Source organism: Sylvia atricapilla, chromosome 24 (genome assembly GCF_009819655.1).
Source record: "Sylvia atricapilla isolate bSylAtr1 chromosome 24, bSylAtr1.pri, whole genome shotgun sequence".
NCBI lineage: Eukaryota > Metazoa > Chordata > Aves > Passeriformes > Sylviidae > Sylvia > Sylvia atricapilla.
The window spans coordinates 2,765,813-2,783,476 of NC_089163.1; the positions used below are offsets into that span (position 1 = coordinate 2,765,813).

At 50.7% G+C, this 17,664-nt stretch overlaps 3 protein-coding genes across 5 annotated transcripts in view; 1 reads left to right on the forward strand and 2 right to left on the reverse strand.

Annotated features, from left to right (window-relative positions):
* Nucleotides 1-5,733, forward strand: part of ZMYM4 (zinc finger MYM-type containing 4) — a 39,236-nt gene extending 33,503 nt beyond the window's left edge. For all 3 annotated transcript variants that reach the window (XM_066335367.1, XM_066335368.1, XM_066335369.1), the window contains 3 exons: nucleotides 1,020-1,268; nucleotides 2,159-2,288; nucleotides 3,899-5,733. In XM_066335367.1, the coding sequence (XP_066191464.1) occupies nucleotides 1,020-1,268; nucleotides 2,159-2,288; nucleotides 3,899-4,106 (587 nt within the window). In that variant the 3' untranslated portion in view covers nucleotides 4,107-5,733. The remainder of the gene's footprint in view (nucleotides 1-1,019; nucleotides 1,269-2,158; nucleotides 2,289-3,898) is intronic.
* Nucleotides 5,734-9,947: 4,214 nt separating this feature from the next.
* LOC136371407 (interferon alpha-inducible protein 27-like protein 2A) lies at nucleotides 9,948-12,475 on the reverse strand. The gene is made up of 6 exons (XM_066335508.1): nucleotides 12,472-12,475; nucleotides 12,131-12,187; nucleotides 11,790-11,843; nucleotides 10,796-10,849; nucleotides 10,277-10,438; nucleotides 9,948-10,054 (listed from the first exon to the last, which is right to left on the reverse strand). The coding sequence occupies exons 1-6, from the start codon at nucleotides 12,473-12,475 to the stop codon at nucleotides 9,948-9,950; spliced, it is 438 nt and encodes a 145-aa protein (XP_066191605.1).
* Nucleotides 12,476-14,791: 2,316 nt separating this feature from the next.
* LOC136371408 (interferon alpha-inducible protein 27-like protein 2) lies at nucleotides 14,792-16,849 on the reverse strand. Its single transcript, XM_066335509.1, has 4 exons — nucleotides 16,675-16,849; nucleotides 15,694-15,747; nucleotides 15,167-15,328; nucleotides 14,792-14,941 (listed from the first exon to the last, which is right to left on the reverse strand). Exons 1-4 carry the CDS (start codon nucleotides 16,847-16,849, stop codon nucleotides 14,793-14,795), a joined length of 540 nt encoding a protein of 179 aa, XP_066191606.1. The 3' UTR covers nucleotide 14,792.
* Nucleotides 16,850-17,664: the final 815 nt, after the last annotated feature.

The following is a 17,664-nucleotide window of genomic DNA, read 5'->3' on the forward strand; positions in this document are numbered from 1 at the left end:
ATGACAAAGCTGTATCATAAATTAATGTTTTCTCAGGGCCAGGAAGAGAATGTGATCTCACATCTTTCTACACCATGGAATTTATGTCTGGTTTAAGTTATGATTACACTTAAATGTATCTTTGCCTCTGATTAATCCTTGGAAAGAGAGGATTCTCATTCTAGCACTCAATACATAAGTTTTCTTCTTCCCTCAGGTTTTAGCTCTTTTTTTAATACAAGTAGCCAGAATTTAATACTGTATTTGAGATGAGATAGTGCAAAATCTGTGTACAGTTGCACTGATATTTCCCTCTTAGTGCTGGAAATATTCCTGGTGAGTTTGGGGATCACATTAGCAAATCACTGCAATCTTGTCTCGACTCCAAATTAAGACTTCTCAAATTCTGCGGATAATTTTAATTGGTTCTCAAGCCTGATTATGTGGTTTATAGAGCTGGACACCAGCCCTATGAGCACACAACATTTTTAGAGTATCAGTGAAATTTGAGTAATGTTGGCAACTCTACAACTGCCTTTTCATTTAGAAAAACGAACTTTTTATTTAACGCAGAAATAATCCAATTACCTGTAGTTTGCTGCACACTGTGGGTTTTTTTTTACAGCAAATTTCTTCTAATCCCCCATATCTCCCTTTCCTAACCGACTTGTGATAATCACAATGGGCTATTTATACACAAAAAAATGAGACATTTTAAACTCATGCTTCACCTTATAGGAACTACACATTGTTGCAGTTGGCTGACTGTGGTTTAATACAGTGAAATTAGGACTTAGTGAGAATCTGCTGGTATCTGCAGCTCCTTTTTATCCTTCTCTTCAGGTGTTGGAAGATCATGCTGCTCCACAGCTTGGTTCTCCATGCTCCCTCTTACGTTTGTGCATGCAGTATTGTGATTTTATTGGATTACAGTTGCTGATGATAGGTGTGAATTGGATTTGATATGTGGTTCTTTAATAGAGGTTAGCTGAAAGAGGATTTATATGCATAAACAACTGTATTTTATTTTTTCTTTGTAGGTTATATGTTCTCAAGAATTGAAGAGGAGCACTTGTGGGAATGTAAGCAGCTGGGTGCATATTCCCCCATCGTTTTGTTGAACACCCTTCTGTTCTTCAACACCAAATACTTCCAACTAAAGAATGTCAGTGAGCACCTGAAACTGTCCTTTGCCCATGTTATGAGGCGCACCCGAACTCTGAAGTATAATACTAAGATGACATATTTACGTTTTTTCCCACCCTTTCAAAAACAAGAGGTAGAATCAGGTGAGTGCTCTCTGACCGTTGGTGTTTGGGCAGTCACATTTGTGTGGTCTGAATTACAGAATCAGAGAATTCTGTGGTTTTGTATTGTCTGCTTCTCTTTTAAAAAGGACTGGGGAGAAATATGTTCTGCAGTAAGCAGAGCTAAGCATGTGCTGTTATCCTGAATACATTTGCAGTATTTTTCACTGCTTTAAAGAGAAGTTCTGAATGAGCCAAGGCACCCAGGAAAAACTTACAAAGGAGGTGTCACAGATTTGGCTGCAAATTTGTTTAATAGTCTTTCATTACATCTTCAGCTTGCATAAAACTCTATTAATACTGCAAGAGTAAAGGCCTTTTCTGAAGTCCTTTTTTCAGCACTTCATAATTTTGGGTTTTGCAGGTCCCGACCTTTATTGTGCCTTTTTAATTCCCATGTTTGTCCTGGGTCTGTGAGGGGAACAGACCAGGCAGCCCCAGTGGAGAACAGCAATGTGGGGCTTGCACTCAGAGGCAAAGACACACAGATTTTTGTTCTCAGTTAATTTTGGCGTTTGGGAAAGGGAAGTCTTTGACCCTTTTGGCTTCTTCAGTTCATAGTTCCAATGTGTTACATGAATTTGCCTTTAATAAGTAGAATTATATCCTCCATATTTTCCTGCTAGTTCTTGTGGGTTTTTCTAGATGAGGAATGGGCTGTGGCGCTGGGCTGTAGGATGTGCAGGCCTTTGCCCACCCAGCAGATCACACAAGGTGACCATGGTTGGATGGTGACACGTGACAGAAGCAGTTCAAGGAGTGGGTTTGGGTGATGCAGAGTCACCCCTGGGTGCTGGGCTGAGACACCAGGCCTTGTTTCTGAAGATGCTAGTTTTTACTGAACTTCTGTGATGCCATTTTTGTGTATCCAGATAAATTATCAGTAGGCAAAAGGAAACGCAGTGAAGATGAGGAGGTTCCAACAGCAGTGGAAATGGCTGAAAACACAGATAATCCCCTCCGGTGTCCAGTCCGACTTTATGAATTTTACTTATCAAAGTGGTAAGTGACAGAACTTGACTTTTGGTCTGTGTGTAGACTAGAACAGGCATTTGGCAAGGAGCCCACTCTGACCTTCAGTGCCTGTGCTGTGGTTCCTCTCCCCAGTTCCCAATCCCCTCAGTGGAAGGGAGAAAGGAATTCCAGCAGCAGCACTGCTGTGACACCCCCAAACAAGTTTTTGTTTTTTTTTTTTATTACTGGTGTTAAGTTACAGAGAGAGATGTATTCTTTAAATAACTAAATTCTTTGCTATAAATGTGAGACATTACTACAGTGCCCATGGCACTCTCATCTCCCCTAATTCCCATACATTATCCTTGTGAGGAGATTATAACTAATACCTGAGAAACATCATGTTCTTTGTGAGGGAGTGTAGGAGAAGTGTGAATTAGGTAAAACTCCTGATAAATTTTGCCTGCTGGCATGTGAGATTAACTTGTGTTTAGGAGTTAGAAAGGAGACTGTAGCAAGGACAGAGATACAAATCATTTTTCTCTCCTGTTCCTATATAAACTTCAGTTAGATTCTTGAGCAGGTGGAAGATGATGTTCCTCTCCCTTCAAAGAAAATACACATGCAGAATGAAACAGCATCTCATTAGTGTCAGCTGAAACTCAGATAAATCACCCTCAGAAATGTTCCTACTGAAGTGACTACAAATATCCCATTACTGAGGCAGAGACAGGCGTGCAGCTGTCCAGATTCTTTCTCTTCCTCTCCTTACCTTCCTTCTCTTCACTAGCACATTATTAGAAGCTTTTAGTTGTTCTTGGGCTGGGAAAGCATTTCCATGCTCCCCCATCATATTTCACAGCTGAGCCTCTGCAGAGGTGCAGGCAGCAGTACAAATTCCCATTGCTGTTATGGTGTGATTATCCCAAAGCCAGGCAGGGGGGATCCTGGCTCTAGAGACTTTAGAACCCTACCAGAGCCTGGAAGCTGCCTTGGAGACAATCAGGCTTTAAAGCAGATGGGCTTAGCATTGCAGCAAGGCCAGGCAGGCTGGGATTTAGTTTTACTCACTCTTAAACAGCACCTTAGAGTCATTTAGATTCAAAAAGCCCTTTAAGCTCATCAGATTCAGCTTTTACCACAGCACTGCCAAGGGGACTGCCACCCGTGTCCCCAAGTGCCACATCCACATGGCTGTTAAATCTCTGCAGGAACAGGGACTCCACCACTGTCCTGGGCAGCTGTACCAGGGCTGGACAACCCTTTCAGTGAAGAAATTTTCACTAATATCCAGTCTAAGCCCTGAGGCCATTTCCCCTTGTCCACATTATGCAGCAATTCTGGAATCCTAGAACCAGTTTCACTCAGAGATTGCACGTCAAATGCATTTATCACTCTACCATTGATTGGATGACACTGAAGAACCACTGCTGTAAAGAAGTTACTTTGATTTTCTTTGTTTCTTTATAAACAACTAATGCTGAGTGACCTGGAAACAACTTAACTGTTCCTTAGGAGAAAGGAGGAGACAGTGTTGCCATCTCCATGTAACTTTGATTTCTTTGCTGACTCTCTCTTAAACTTTCGGTAAGTTTGTAAATGCAGCCCGATGTTCTTTAACCTTGGTTTTTATTTGGTTTTTTTTATTCCCTTGGCAGTTCTGAAAGCGTGAAGCAGAGGAGTGATGTGTTCTACCTGCAGCCCGAGCGCTCCTGTGTTCCCAACAGCCCCATGTGGTATTCCACATTGCCAATAGACCCAGGAACCTTGGACATCATGTTAACACGGATTCTTATGGTGAGGGAGGTACACGAAGAACTTGCCAAAGTCAAATCAGAGGACTCTGATATTGAGTTATCAGACTAACTGCGGTGGGGTATTTTCCTTTGAATACACATCAGAAGCACCAAAATGTGAATACGTCCAGCCTTTGGAAAATGTGTATGAAATAAGCCAAGATAATGTCACCTACAGGCAGATTTTGTACCACAGTGGAGGTACAAACTGGAACTGGAAGGAAGCAAGCTGTGTAAGCCGCAAATCCCAACGTCCTGTGGCACCGATCAATCCTCAGAACAAATCCAAGTGGAACTCACCTATTGGATTGGTGCATAAATCCTTTATCTGTTTAGGATTTTTAAAAGTTGTGAGATATTTTTAAGGAAAATGGTTGTGTAAAATCTACCTACCCTCACACTTCTGGGCATGGAGAGCTAGATTGTGGCTCAGGTGACTTCCCAGCCTGCTGGCTGGCAGCCCTTGCTGCCAAGGAACACGTGGAGATCCTCAAGCTCTTCCAGAGGATACAAGAGAAAAGGGGTGAGGTTTAGACAAACCTTCCGTTATAAATACACCTACACCTACACTTTTATAATTTTTGTTCGTTCGGTTGGTTGGTTGGGTTTTTTTTTTTTGGAAACTGGGATCAAATGTTAGGAAGGCAGGAGCCACTGGCCATCCCAATGGACAACTCTGGCTGCTGTTAACTGGTCACACGAGGCCAGACTCCAGCTCCGCTCCGCGCCGGCTCTCGCTCTGTTGGAAGAGGTGCTGTAGGTCAAACTTCTGAGTGACCTTTCTGGGAATGTCCAGGAGGGGATGTCCTGGGCTCTGTGCAGAATTCCTTCCCCAGCCCAGTAGCTCTGCAGTCTGTCCATATAACCCAGCAAATACTGTGGTGCACGGAAAGTTTATTTCCCTTAAGGCAGCTTTCCTTTCTCCTCTTTCCCTGCTCCTATGGTTTTGATTATTTTGTAAGGTAAATCTAGAGAGGGCTTTGTCATTTCAAACAGAAATACACACACGCACTCTTTCTCTTTCCACCTTTGCAACACAGGCAAAGTGTTGTATCAAGGATGCAGTATTACTTCTGACAACAGAACTGTGGTAGAAAATGACCATATGTGTTTTTATCCCGCCCCACCCAAAGAGATTTAGTCATAGTGTTGGAAATTGAAAGAGTTTTGTTTTTTTTTTAAGGCTTGGCTGTTACTGAGTCTTTTGGAAGAGAAAAGCTCCCATGTGGTGTTTAGAGGACAGGACATTATCAGATACTGTCTGTATCTCTGTTTTCTCAAGCTCTAGGTGTGTGTTACTGATGACCAGTGGTCACAAATTCATTGGAAACGCAAACTATTTTTAAAGAGGAGAATTGTATGGTTTTTATCTAGCTCTGGTCAGTTATCCATCTTCTGTAACAGGGGTCTGATATTTGAGCTTGTCACTAAAATTTCAAGGGATGAAAATCAACAGCCTTGAATAATACTTCAGGTTTTTTGTTTTGTTCTGTTTGGTTGGGTTCTTTTTTTTTTTTTTTTAATTATTTTTTTAGCAGTTACAAAAGTAATTTAACAAAAATAAAATCAGAAAGTAGTCTATTGACGTTGTGTACTCGGTAGTCCTGTCCCTGCCTGTAACAGATTTCACTGATGTATTTTTTAATACAGAAAATTATGTGAAAAGTAAAACCTGCCCCTGATTCTGTCTGACCAAAGCCCATCTGTGTCTGTCATTTCTGAGCAAAGGTTCTGCTTTCTCCATGGCCTGGCATTCCCAGGGGGAGATGTTTTGGCTACTCCTCAGCACAGGGATGCTCCTGCAGGCTCAGTTCTTTCTCCATGAACACCAACCTGCCCCTCCCCATTGTTAACATTGAATAGTGAAATTGCAGGCAGAGTGGTTTGGATTGGGAAGGTTCAGGGAGAACAAAATCATTCAGGAAAGATCAGTTTGTAGGGATTAAGACTGTCTGAGGTGTGTCTGTCCTCAGAGCCTCAGTGGCTGTAGCACAGGGGAGGAATTCCTGTGTTTCCTGGGTGGCTGCTGGGGGTGCAGCATGCTGTCCTTGCCTGCTCCCTCCTTCCCTGACCCCCTGGGAATGAGCAAGGCAGCAGTGAGGACAGGCTTTCCTTGGGTGGGGATGGCGTGACAAATGATCCCAAAGTTGTTCCTTAATAGACGTTAACAGAAATATTCCCATAGAATAACATATTTGTACCTTACGAAAAACACTTTTCTTTCCAAACATCCTCGCTGTTTCTTGTCTGGGAACACTTTCATTGAGGTCATTTTTTTGCAGGCACTTAGAATAAAAAATACTTGCCTTTCAGATTCTCTCAGCAAGGCAAATGAAATCACTTTAACTTTCATTGGCTGAGAGCAGAGTTGTTAAACATTGTGTAAACTCTTTTGATGTGGTGGCTGTGACATGAGAAACATTTCATTGCAGTTCCATGGTAATAATTAACACAGTAAATAGTTTAGTTTCAATTTCACTTCTGCTTGGAGGCCCTTTGGCAATGGTCTGCTTTTTCCAGGGTCTGCCTGGGCTGTTTTTGCTTCTTGAGGGATTTCTTGTCAGCCCAGCTCAAGTTCACTCTCATACTCAAGAAGGATTAAGGTGTATTTGTAGATTAGACTCACAGGCTCAAAGCTCTGAACACAAACTTGATGGTAATCAACATTTCTGACCCCTGAGCACACTAGATTTTAGTAAGTTATTCTTTTAAACAGAAAAATCATTCTATGTCCTGCTGAATCACAGAGTTAATTGGGCTGGGAAAGACCTTTGAGATCATTGAGACCAGCCAGCGACCTAACACCAGCTTGTCAACCAAACACATCCAATCTTTTCTTAAACTGTAGTCTCATGGGCAGAGAAACAATAAAGATGGGTGTGAGAAAGAAAAGTAGGAAACTTCCTCCTACCAGGGTGTCAGCAGCTCCCAGTGCAGGAGGTGCTTGGTGCAAATCTGCTGCTCCATCCTGGCTTCAGTTCACTAAAGAAGGGAACTGTGAGCATGTGAAAGCCACAGAACTAGGTGCAAAAGAAGGTTAAATTACCTTGGGAATTATTTGCCAACTATTGCTAAAAAAAAAAACCATCCCAGGATTCCTCTGGAATAGTTTCCAACTCCTCAGAGACTTAAAACAGCAGCAAAGTCCCTTATCACATGTCCCCAGGTGTGCTGCTGGTTCAGTGCCAGGGCTCACAGAGGTGACTCAGAGGAATGTGCAATAAAGTCATTGGTTTTTTTGGTAACAATCTCATACCAGAGTTCCTCGAGCAGCAGTTTCCCTGTTGCCTTAACAACCAAAGAACACAGAACAAATGCTCGTGCACTGAACGTTTACTGTGCTCAGAACTGCCTGGCGTGGCTGGAGCTTTGCTCCCCTCAGCACAACAGGTTCCTCCCCATCCTTCCTCGACCTCTCATCCAGTTTAAACAGTCCAAAGGCAAAACAAATATTTGTTGCTTTCATTAAAGAGCTGCTCCCTGGCAGCACTTTCACTGTAGCATCATCAGCCTTGTAAGATGATATGTAAGAAATAAGTTTTGAGCTGTTCAGCTGCTGAAAATGAACTGTTGAGGTGTTGTTTTTTTTTAACCTGTGTATGAGCACCAAAAATATGTAAAAATCACAGTCCATTGCTGAGGAGAAAGGCTAGAAGGAGTTTTGGGAGCACTGAAATGGGTGTGTGGTGCCTCTGAGAGCTGCAGGCCTTGTCTCACGTTGCCATAGCTCCACATCTGCAGCGGGTGATGTGACACAGGAATCCCCACGGGATCCCCTCCTTTTCATTACAGGGAAATCCCTTTGGTGCAGCACCACAGCCACAGAGCTGGCCAGGTAGGACTGGCTCTGCTTTTGCCTCTTCCCCAAGAGGAAACCACTGGCTTGGAAAACAATGGGGAGGTCAAATGGTATTGCACAGTATTGCTGTATTGGTTATGAAGTTGACCCCAGCCCTTTTTTAGGTGGATTTTTTTTAAACTAAGGAAGAAATCACTCATTTAGTCTGACCACTGACACCAACTTCTTCCAGCAGCAGAGCTATGAGAACTTACCTTTTTATCTCCAGTTTCCCCACCACAACCCCAAGGAGTATTCCAGAAGTTTTCTGTTGTGTTGTCCTTTCAGAGGCAACAATTTTGGACATGCCAGGAAGAGCAAGTGGCAGAAGAGCTGTTGCAAGGTGCTGGGAAGGTGCTTTGGGGAGGCAGGTAATTGATGGTACATGGCAAAACATTAATATAAAGTCCCTAAGATCTATGGTTCTATATTCAAAACATCTCACTGAGGAGGTTCTTGATGCTCAGCCACTGGCACCGGTGCTGGCTCAGCTCCAGGGAGTGTCACACAGATGCAGAATGGTTTTTTAAGGCATAAAGGCTCAAAGGAACTCAGGCAGCTTGGATTCCCCCAGCCACAGAAATGAAATGTCCATTGGACATCACATTCCCTGAGCTCATGGATTTTCAGCAGATATTCAGCTTTTATTAAAGAAACAAGAGCTGGGATACCTGACTTTCACCTGCCAGGAGGGAGGAGGGAGTTTATGACAGTGAGACAGTGAAGTTAGCCAGAGCTTTACACCCCAAATCTCAACATGAATCCCAAAAAGATGATTTTAATCTTGGCAGTTCCAAGTGGATGTGGGCAGCACAAGCCACACACCCCAGCTTGGTTGTCTTGATTCTTGGCCTTTGGATACATCAACAAAGGGGCTTGGGCCTGCGAGTCCTGGGCTTTTTACCCTCTCTTCTGCATATTTATACCACAAACAGCCAGAGCAATTTGAAAAGGCCTTTTTGGCCTGCTGGGAGCCAGGCCAAAGCTTTGGACAGAAGGGTGGAGGGTGGTGGCACCTGAACTTTCTCCCCAGCTCAGCCGACTCATGCTCCAGCCCCAGCGCACAGTTCCCATCACTCCTGAGGATTGGTGGCACCTCATGTCTTGTCCCTTCCAGTCTGTACCTCGGCTGTACCCTCTGTAAATTGGCCAGACTTTCCTACCTCGTTTGGGCATTATGAGGCAGAATTCCATAGGCTGCTTTGCAGCCCCGTGATGAAAGGTGCTATAAAACTGCAAAGTGTTACTTCAGAAGATGTGACTAGGTCACCAGTGCATCAGAACCTATATTAAACAGACATTTTCTTATATGAGAATTTATAGAGTTCAATGTATGGTATTATTCAGTGAATTATGGAGACCCTCCAAATAGTTTTTGTTTCAATCGTATCTGTATTCTGGAAAAGTGATTAAAAACCTTTAACCTTAATAAAAGAGTGCATCCATCCTCCTTTCCTGTATGATGTTGGAATCTAAAAGGACTTTGCAAAACCAATACACAGTTGAAAAGCAGAATCTCACGGATTTCGGATGGGGAGGGCTCAGCAGCTTTTAAGCCTCAGTTAAAATTGCAGCTGATCATCTGCACAACACCTGATGCTTCCCACGTGGTGTTCCCACTCACACTCGGTTTTGTTCCTCTGCTGTGGGCTGTGCCTCCCCACCTGCCCCAAACCGAGCACAGGGGAACTGGGGGCACCATCAGTGACTGGGTGAGTCCTGGGGACTGAACAATCCCCTGTGCTCTGTCACCCCCTAATGCCACCATCACCCAAGAGCCGCAGTGACATAGGAACACCATCTCTGCTGCAGGCAAAGGACCTTTATTGGCTTCAGGGCACTCCCTGCTCGGGAGAATGCAAAGATTTTAAAAGGGGAGGCAAAGCCCTGAGGTGTCTGTAAGGGGTTTTCCATCACCTTGCATGACAAGGCCTTGGGATCAGGCACCTGCTCAGCTTCTCTTCGGACCCTTGTCTGCAGTGGTCTCCTCATCATGTTTGTCACCCGAGTTACTTCTTGAGTGTGTCACTTGGATTTTTGTCCTTTTTTAGGTTTGTCACTTAGAGGTTTCTTTCACTCAGACGGGCACCTTTCACTCAGCCAGGCACCGCTTGCAGCACCAGCTGAGCCCAGGACAGATGCCAGCCCAATTTTGGCACCAAAAGAGAAACCTGCAGTTCCTACAAAGATAGAACGAGGTGTGAAGTCCCAGGACCATCGATGCTGCCTGCTGAGGGACCGAGCACTGGGCACAGCCAGCCAAGGACTCCTCCTGGGCAGCGAGAACCCAGAGAGTGCAGAGGGATTGAGACCAGTGAGGAGATAAAGGGCTGCTTTGACTCTCCAAGCCTGTGTTCCGTGCCACGCAGATGAAGCCCAGCTCCTCTGCCCTCCCCACTCACCGATCGACTGCAGCACGGCCACGGCAGTGCCTGCGGCCACCCCGCCACCGTTGGCGACGGCAGCTGCCGACATCATCTTGGCAGCGATGGAGCCGGCGGCGATGCCGGCTCCTGTGAAGCCCAGCGCGCCGATAGCCACCGGGAGGCCGATCAGTGCCACTCCTGCAGGGAGCACAGAGCAGGGTCAGGGTGCTCTCTGTGACCCACATCTCCCCCTGCCACCAGCACCAGCACCGGCCTCCCCAAAAGCACCCAGGGAGCAGAGCAGGGAGCGAGGGCTGGGGCTGCAGGGACGGGGACACCCCAGGGGCGGCAGGAGAGGAACAGTGTGCAGGGCTGCAGCAGCGAGGGGGGCAGGCAGAATTCCAGGCACTGGTCAGTGCTGCCTCTCCTCCACCCCACCTGCATCCCAATTCTCCCCAGCCCTGCTGCATGCAGCCCCCAGCCCAGTGCAGGACCACACGGGGCTGGGACAGGCCAGTGAACCCGAGCGCTGCTCACCCAGTGCCAGACTCTCACCTGCTCCCACTGCGGCTCCAATGGCAGCTCCTCTAATGACTTTCCCATTATTCCCTAAGAAAGAAAAAGGCAGGAGGGCAGGAAGGACAGGAGCACGGACAGCAAAGCTCCCCTGAGCAGTGCTGAGCACTCTGTGCCGTGCAGAGCAGGATCCCAGAGCCAGCAGCAGCTCCTCCAGCCTCCCCCTGCCCTCATCTCCCCCAGCCCCTGAAGATCTCTGGGAAGAGGCCACTGCTGGGGTGGGTCCCAGTGGGAGTGGGTGGGTCTCAGTGGGTCCCCGTGGGGTGGGCCAGGTTAGGAGGAAAAGGGCGAAGGGCAGAGCCCAGAGTGCCCACACACCCTGCCCTGCCCTGCCCATCACACCCACCAGCCCGGGACAGCACGGGACACACGGCACGTGTCAGTCCCGTCTGTCACCTGCATTGCTCATATGATCCCTGTGCCCGCAGCCACCCCAGAGATCCTCATGTTTGGGGCTGGGGCCAACCCATGTGCACCTCAGACCCAGAGCTCCTCAGTGGCTGCTGGATGCTCAGGCTGGTGTTCTGGAGGGTGGCTGCCCCTTGTGGGTGATGAGATGCTCCAGGATGCAGCTGAGGCTCATAATTTTCGGCTCTGGGGGCACTTGTTAATCTGCACCCAATTGTCTCCCCAGTCTGTGCCAGACAGTTGGCCTGCAGTGAGCTCTGCTCCCTCAGCACATCCAACCCCTTTCCGCTCTCCCTTTCTGCCTCTGGTCACTGCTGCCACTGGACACAGGAGTTGTTGCCCCAGAGCAGACACCTGCCTGCACAGCCCCTGATGGCCTCAGCCCTGAGCCCTGTCCCAGCAGGTCCTGGCTCTTCCCACCACACTGGGATTGATCCCTATGCCACAGTCTGGGCACATTCAGAGCCGTGAGGGGTTCAAGGGCTGCTTTGGCTGGAGAGGAAGCCCAGGCTCCAGCCCCGTGTTCCCACCCAGCACAGCCCAGCTCCCTGCCCTCCCCACTCACCAGCATCGCAGTTTGCACCCTCGGCATTCCTGCTCTGATCCGTTGTTGCTGCTGCTGCAGAGAGCACAGAGCAGGGTCAGGGTGCTCTCTGTGACCCACATCTCCCCCTGCCACCAGCACCAGCACCGGCCTCCCCAAAAGCACCCAGGGAGCAGAGCAGGGAGCGAGGGCTGGGGCTGCAGGGACGGGGACACCCCAGGGGCGGCAGGAGAGGAACAGTGTGCAGGGCTGCAGCAGCGAGGGGGGCAGGCAGAATTCCAGCCAGGGGCCAGTGCTGCCTTTCCCTCTCAGCAGTTCCCCAAGCGGAGCCGAGCTCTGCTCATCCCGAGCCAAGACCTCACCTAAAACTATAGATCCAATGATGAGTCCAGAGATGATTGCAACGGCGACTCTTCTACCTAAAGGCAAAAAACGGCGGAAGGTAGGAGAAATGTGGGCACTGAAGCTCCTCCCGGCTCCCACTGGAGCTCCTCCTGTGCTCCTCTGGGCACAGGAGCCCAGACCCTGTGCCGGGCAGGGCTCCGGTGGCAGCAGCAGCTGTCCCAGCCCCAGCCTCCTTCAGCCCTGCAGACCCCCTGGGGAGAGGAGAGGGGAGAAGGGACAAACCCCAAGGTCCCCGTGCCCCCCCAATCTGTCCCACGTCACGTCCCGTGTCTCCCACCCCACGAGCCACCCAACTTACCCATGATGGTGGGCTGGGCGGGAGCGAGGGCTGCTTGAGTCTTCCTAAACCTGCTCCTTCGGGAAGCAAGAACAGGATTTTTTTCCGTGGGCTGCAGGTGGGTCAGCGGCTCTTTGCTGCTCTGCACGATCGCCCTCAGTCACCCCGCGCCTACCCAGCAGGCGGCCCGCTCCTCCCCAAAGATGTGACCCCTCAGCCGCAGCCCCTGCCCAGCCCAGGCTTCGGTGGCTGCTCTGCCGCTGGAGCGAGGTGAGCAGCCCCCGTTGTTGTCCCCGCTCAGGGAAAGGCTGTTGTCCCCAGACACCCACCGCGGGACAGCAGCACCGCCCGCCACCAACCTCTTGTGTGTCTCTTGTTGTCTGAGGGACCAAAGTCTGCCGGGAAAATAAAGGTATGTAAGGTGTGTCAGGTCAGTTGACATCGGAGAAGTTCTGAAACTGTTCACTGAGTTTTACTGGCTCTTTTTCCTCTTGACGTCGCTGTCTCTGTCAGAGCAGGGCTGGGGCGCTCCTGTCCCCGGGTCGCACCCTGGGCTGTCCCCGCACGGAGCCCTTTCGGCCCGGCCGGGAGCTGTGCGAGCTGATGGGGAAGGAGGCTCCGGGCCGGCGGCTCCTCAGGCCTGTGCCAGGGCTCCTGAGCCTTCACGGGGCTTTTCCCCAGCGGTGAAACCCCGCGGCTCTGGCGAGGGCCCCGGGCAGTGTGAGAGCAGAGCTGCAGCCGCTCCACCGGCCTCGTGTCCACGGGGCACACCCAAAACCCAGCCCAAGCCCCGCTCTGCACCGTTCATTCTCCTGCTCTCTGCACCCACACAACTCCTTCCCCTGCACCCCTTCACCCCCCAGGACCCCAAATTCCATATCCCCACATCTGTCCATGTTCCAGCACAGCAATTGGTTCAGCCTGGTGGAGCTGGGCCAGCATAGGGAGGTACTCACCTCCCACAGCCCCGTGCCCCTGCCCACCTCATTTCAAAGGCCAGGAGAAGGACACAGACACCAGCTCTGGGCAGGGAAGGCTGGAGGTGCTTTACCCATGGGAGGAGGGATTCAGCTGAGAGCTCAGAGGTTTGAGACCCTAAGGGGACTGTGGGGGGCTTCTCATCCCCAGCACAGCTTGGCCATGGCAGTGACAGAGGGGACACACCTTGACTTCGGTGACCTTCCCAGCCCTAAATCTGCAGCTGGAACAGGACAAAGGCAGGTACAGGGAGTGTTCCTGGGTTCCCAGGGCTGCCCCATCTCAGGACAGGGGAGCCAGGGGTGTGTGGGGGCCTGGCTGTGGGCAGGAGGGGCTGGCTGGACACGGTGTGGCCGTGACTCAGCACCAGGAGCCGTGGCCACATGTGCTGCAGCTCCCTGCATGGAGCCCCTGGGTGCCAAGCACAGCCTTACATCACCAGCCCAGCTCAGCAGATCCCTAAGACACCAACCACTGCTGTGGGACACAGCATGACACAGCCATGCTCCCCCCAGAATGTCCCTCCAACACCCCAGGAGCTCCCACATGGCTCATCCCCAGGGATCCAGCTTAGAGGAGCCCAGACACGGCTCCCAGGACACAAGACAAGTCCCCAGCCCTGCAGTACTAGTGAGGCAGAGTGTGTCTGGCAGGACCAGCAGCCCTGTCCCACCCCAGATCAATCCTGAACCTGAGGCTGCAGAGATGCAAACACTAATATAATAAAGTCCCTAAGATCTATGGTTCTATATTCAAAACATCTCACTGAGGAGGTTCTTGATGCTCAGCCACTGGCACCGGTGCTGGCTCAGCTCCAGAGAGTGTCACACAGATGCAGAATGGTTTTTTAAGGCATAAAGGCTCAAAGGAACTTGGGCAGCTTGGATTCCCCCAGCCACAGAACTGAAATGCCCATTGGACATCACATTCCCTGAGCTCATGGATTTTCAGCAGATATTCAACTTTTATTAAAGAAACAAGAGCTGGGATACCTGACTTTCACCTGCCAGGAGGGAGGAGGGAGTTTATGACAGTGAGACAGTGAAGTTAGCCAGAGCTTTACACCTCAAATCTCAACATGAATCCCAAGAAGATGATTTTAATCTTGGCAGTTCCAAGTGGATGTGGGCACCACAAACACACACCCCAGCTTGGTTGTCCTAAGAGAATCCAAAGCTTTTAATAGGGGAGGCAAAGCCCTGGGAAGTCTGGGGGGGTTTTCCATTACCTGCCATTATGCAGGCAAGGCCTTGGGATCAGGCATCTGCTTAGCTTCTCTTGGTATCCTCATCTGGAATTAGCTCCTCCTCATGTTTATCACCTGAGTTACTTTTCTCATGCGTTTGTCACTTGGATTTTAACCTTCAAGGTTTTTTACTTGGAGGTTTTTTATTTGAAGGTTTGCCACTCGGAGATTTCTTCCACTTGGAGAGCCAGGCACCGGTTGCTGCGCCAGCTGAGCCCAGGACGGATGTCAGCCCAATTTTGGCACCAAGAGAGAAACCTGCAGCTCCTACAAAGACAGAACGAGGTGTGAAGTAGCCCCAGGACCATCGATGCTGCCTGCTGAGGGACCGAGCACCGGGCACAGCCAGCCAAGGACTCCTCCTGGGCAGCGAGAACCCAGAGAGTGCAGAGCGATTGAGACCAGTGAGGAGATAAAGGGCTGCTTTGACTCTCCAAGCCTGTGTTCCGTGCCACGCAGATGAAGCCCAGCTCCTCTGCCCTCCCCACTCACCGATCGACTGCAGCACGGCCACAGTGCTGCCAGCGGCCACCCCGCCACCGTTGGCGATGGCAGCTGCCGACATCATCTTGGCAGCGATGGAGCCGGCGGCGATGCCGGCTCCTGTGAAGCCCAGCGCGCCGATAGCCACCGGGAGGCCGATCAGTGCCACTCCTGCAGGGAGCACAGAGCAGGGTCAGGGTGCTCTCTGTGACCCACATCTCCCCCTGCCACCAGCACCAGCACCGGCCTCCCCAAAAGCACCCAGGGAGCAGAGCAGGGAGCGAGGGCTGGGGCTGCAGGGACGGGGACACCCCAGGGGCGGCAGGAGAGGAACAGTGTGCAGGGCTGCAGCAGCGAGGGGGGCAGGCAGAATTCCAGAATTGCAGGCAGGGGTCAGTGCTGCCTCTCCTCCACCCCACCTGCATCCCAATTCTCCCCAGCCCTTCTACATGCAGCCCCCAGCCCAGTGCAGGACCACACGGGGCTGGGACAGGCCAGTGAACCCGAGCGCTGCTCACCCAGTGCCAGACTCTCACCTGCTCCCACTGCGGCTCCAATGGCAGCTCCTCTAATGACTTTCCTATTATTCCCTAAGAAAGAAAAAGGCAGGAGGGCAGGAAGGACAGGAGCACGGACAGGAACATGGACAGCAAATCTCCCCTGAGCAGTGCTGAGCACTCTGTGCCGTGCAGAGCAGGATCCCAGAGCCAGCAGCAGCTCCTCCAGCCTCCCCCTGCCCTCATCTCCCCCAGCCCCTGAAGATCTCTGGGAAGAGGCCACTGCTGGGGTGGGTCCCAGTGGGAGTGGGTGGGTCTCAGTGGGTCCCCGTGGGGTGGGCCAGGTTAGGAGGAAAAGGGCGAAGGGCACAGCCCAGAGTGCCCACACACCCTGCCGGGACACACAGCACATGTTAGCCCATTCTGCCACCTGCCACCAGCACAAGATGAATCAGAGTCCGTAACAAACCACCCTCTGCCTTGTCAGCCTCTCCCTGTGCAGGAGGTGAGAGAGAAGAGCAGGAAATCCTGCTCACTGGAATCCCTTCCTGGAGCACAGGCAATCCGAAGGCACTTAGCAGCTACCTGGGCCCCCACTGCACACCCACCATCACTACAGCCCCACCTGCAATGCACTTTTGCTTTTTGGGCACCTAGCACTCCAGCACACCCCCAGCTCTTCAGAGGGTGACCAAGCTGCTGGGGCTTCCCAGTGCCTACCAGGCTGCCTGGCTGGGATCTTGGGATTAGGCATCTGCCTGGCTTCTCCTGAGAAGTCACAGAGAATGACAGACTGAATTAGGTTTTGAAAAGTCTTTTGAGACCACCAAGTCCAACCTATGACCTAATACCTCCTCATCAACTAAACCATGGCACAGAGTGCCACATCCAGTCTCTTTTTACACACGTCCAGGAATGGTGACTCCACTCCCTCCTTGGGCAGATGATTCCAATGCCAAATCAGTCTTTCAGAGAAGATTTTTTTCCTGATGTCTAACCTAAACTTCCCCTGCACTTTACCTGGACTAGGCTCATCCTTTGATTTGCCACCAGGAGTTGTCTCATTCCCAGATTCCTCACCTGAATTTGTCGGCTTCTTAGGCTCATCATCAGAAGCTGACTCATCCCCAGATTCCTCATCTGAATTTGTCGTTTTCTTGGGTTTCTTATCTGGAGTTGGTTTTTTCTTGGGCATCTTGGTAGAGTCTCCTTCACTGAGTGACACAGGATAGAGGTCAGCCCAATTTTGGCACCAAGAGACAAACCTGCAGCTCCAGGCCAGTGCTGCCCCTCCCTCACAGCAGCACCCTGAGTCTCTCTGGCGCCAGCCTGGCAGTGAACCCGAGTGACAAACCTTTACCTGCTCGAGCAGCTGCTCCAGTGGCAGCTCCTTTGCCTCTGTCTCACGGCTAAGAGGGAAAAAGGCAGGAGGGCAGGAGGGAGAAGAGGAAGAGGAAAAGGAAAATGAAGACAACAGGAAGGTTCCGAGGGAAGGGAGCAGCGCTACCCCTGCTGCTCATGCTGCCCGCAGGGTTATTCACCTGCCCGCAGGGTTACTCACCTGCCCGCAGGGTTACTCACCTGCCCGCAGTGCCCCGTGAACTGGAATGGTCCCGATGCTCGCCCTGGGATCGCCCCGTCCCAGCCACGCCCAGAAAAGGGGCAGAGCGTGAGTCTTGATCCGGGAGGGGTCAGATGCAGCAAGGAGGGCACGGCACAGGGGTGACAGTCCCAGCCAGGGCACCAGGGGGGTTCCAGACTGTGGGGTCACGGCAGACAAGTGCCAGGGTCCCGGTGTGTGCCGGGGCTCACGGCACGGCAGCCAAACCACAGCCCTGTTGGCAGCTTTGGTGGCTGTCGTAGCTTAACCCCAGCCAGCCCGGAGCACCTCGCAGCCGCTTGCTCGTCACCCCCATCCCTCCACCTCGCGTCCGGATCAAAGAGAGAGTGGAAAGGTAAAAGCCAGAAAACTCATGGATTGAAATCAACAGTTTAATAGGGAAAGAAAAG

What these genes read in the sequence shown, in the direction of transcription:
- LOC136371407 (XM_066335508.1), bottom strand. An exon ending in GGGTGCAAACTGCGATGCTG is followed by an intron (nt 10,850 to 11,789) that starts GTGAGTGGGGAG and finishes TTTCTTTCTTAG; the next exon opens with GGAATAATGGGAAAGTCATT. An exon ending in GGCCGTGCTGCAGTCGATCG is followed by an intron (nt 10,055 to 10,276) that starts GTGAGTGGGGAG and finishes CTATCTTTGTAG; the next exon opens with GAACTGCAGGTTTCTCTTTT.
- LOC136371408 (XM_066335509.1), bottom strand. Translation starts at nt 16,849, where the DNA reads ATGCCCAAGAAAAAACCAACTCCAGATAAGAAACCCAAGAAAACGACA. An exon ending in AAAGGATGAGCCTAGTCCAG is followed by an intron (nt 15,748 to 16,674) that starts GTAAAGTGCAGG and finishes TTTCTTTCTTAG; the next exon opens with GGAATAATAGGAAAGTCATT. An exon ending in GGCCGTGCTGCAGTCGATCG is followed by an intron (nt 14,942 to 15,166) that starts GTGAGTGGGGAG and finishes CTGTCTTTGTAG; the next exon opens with GAGCTGCAGGTTTCTCTCTT.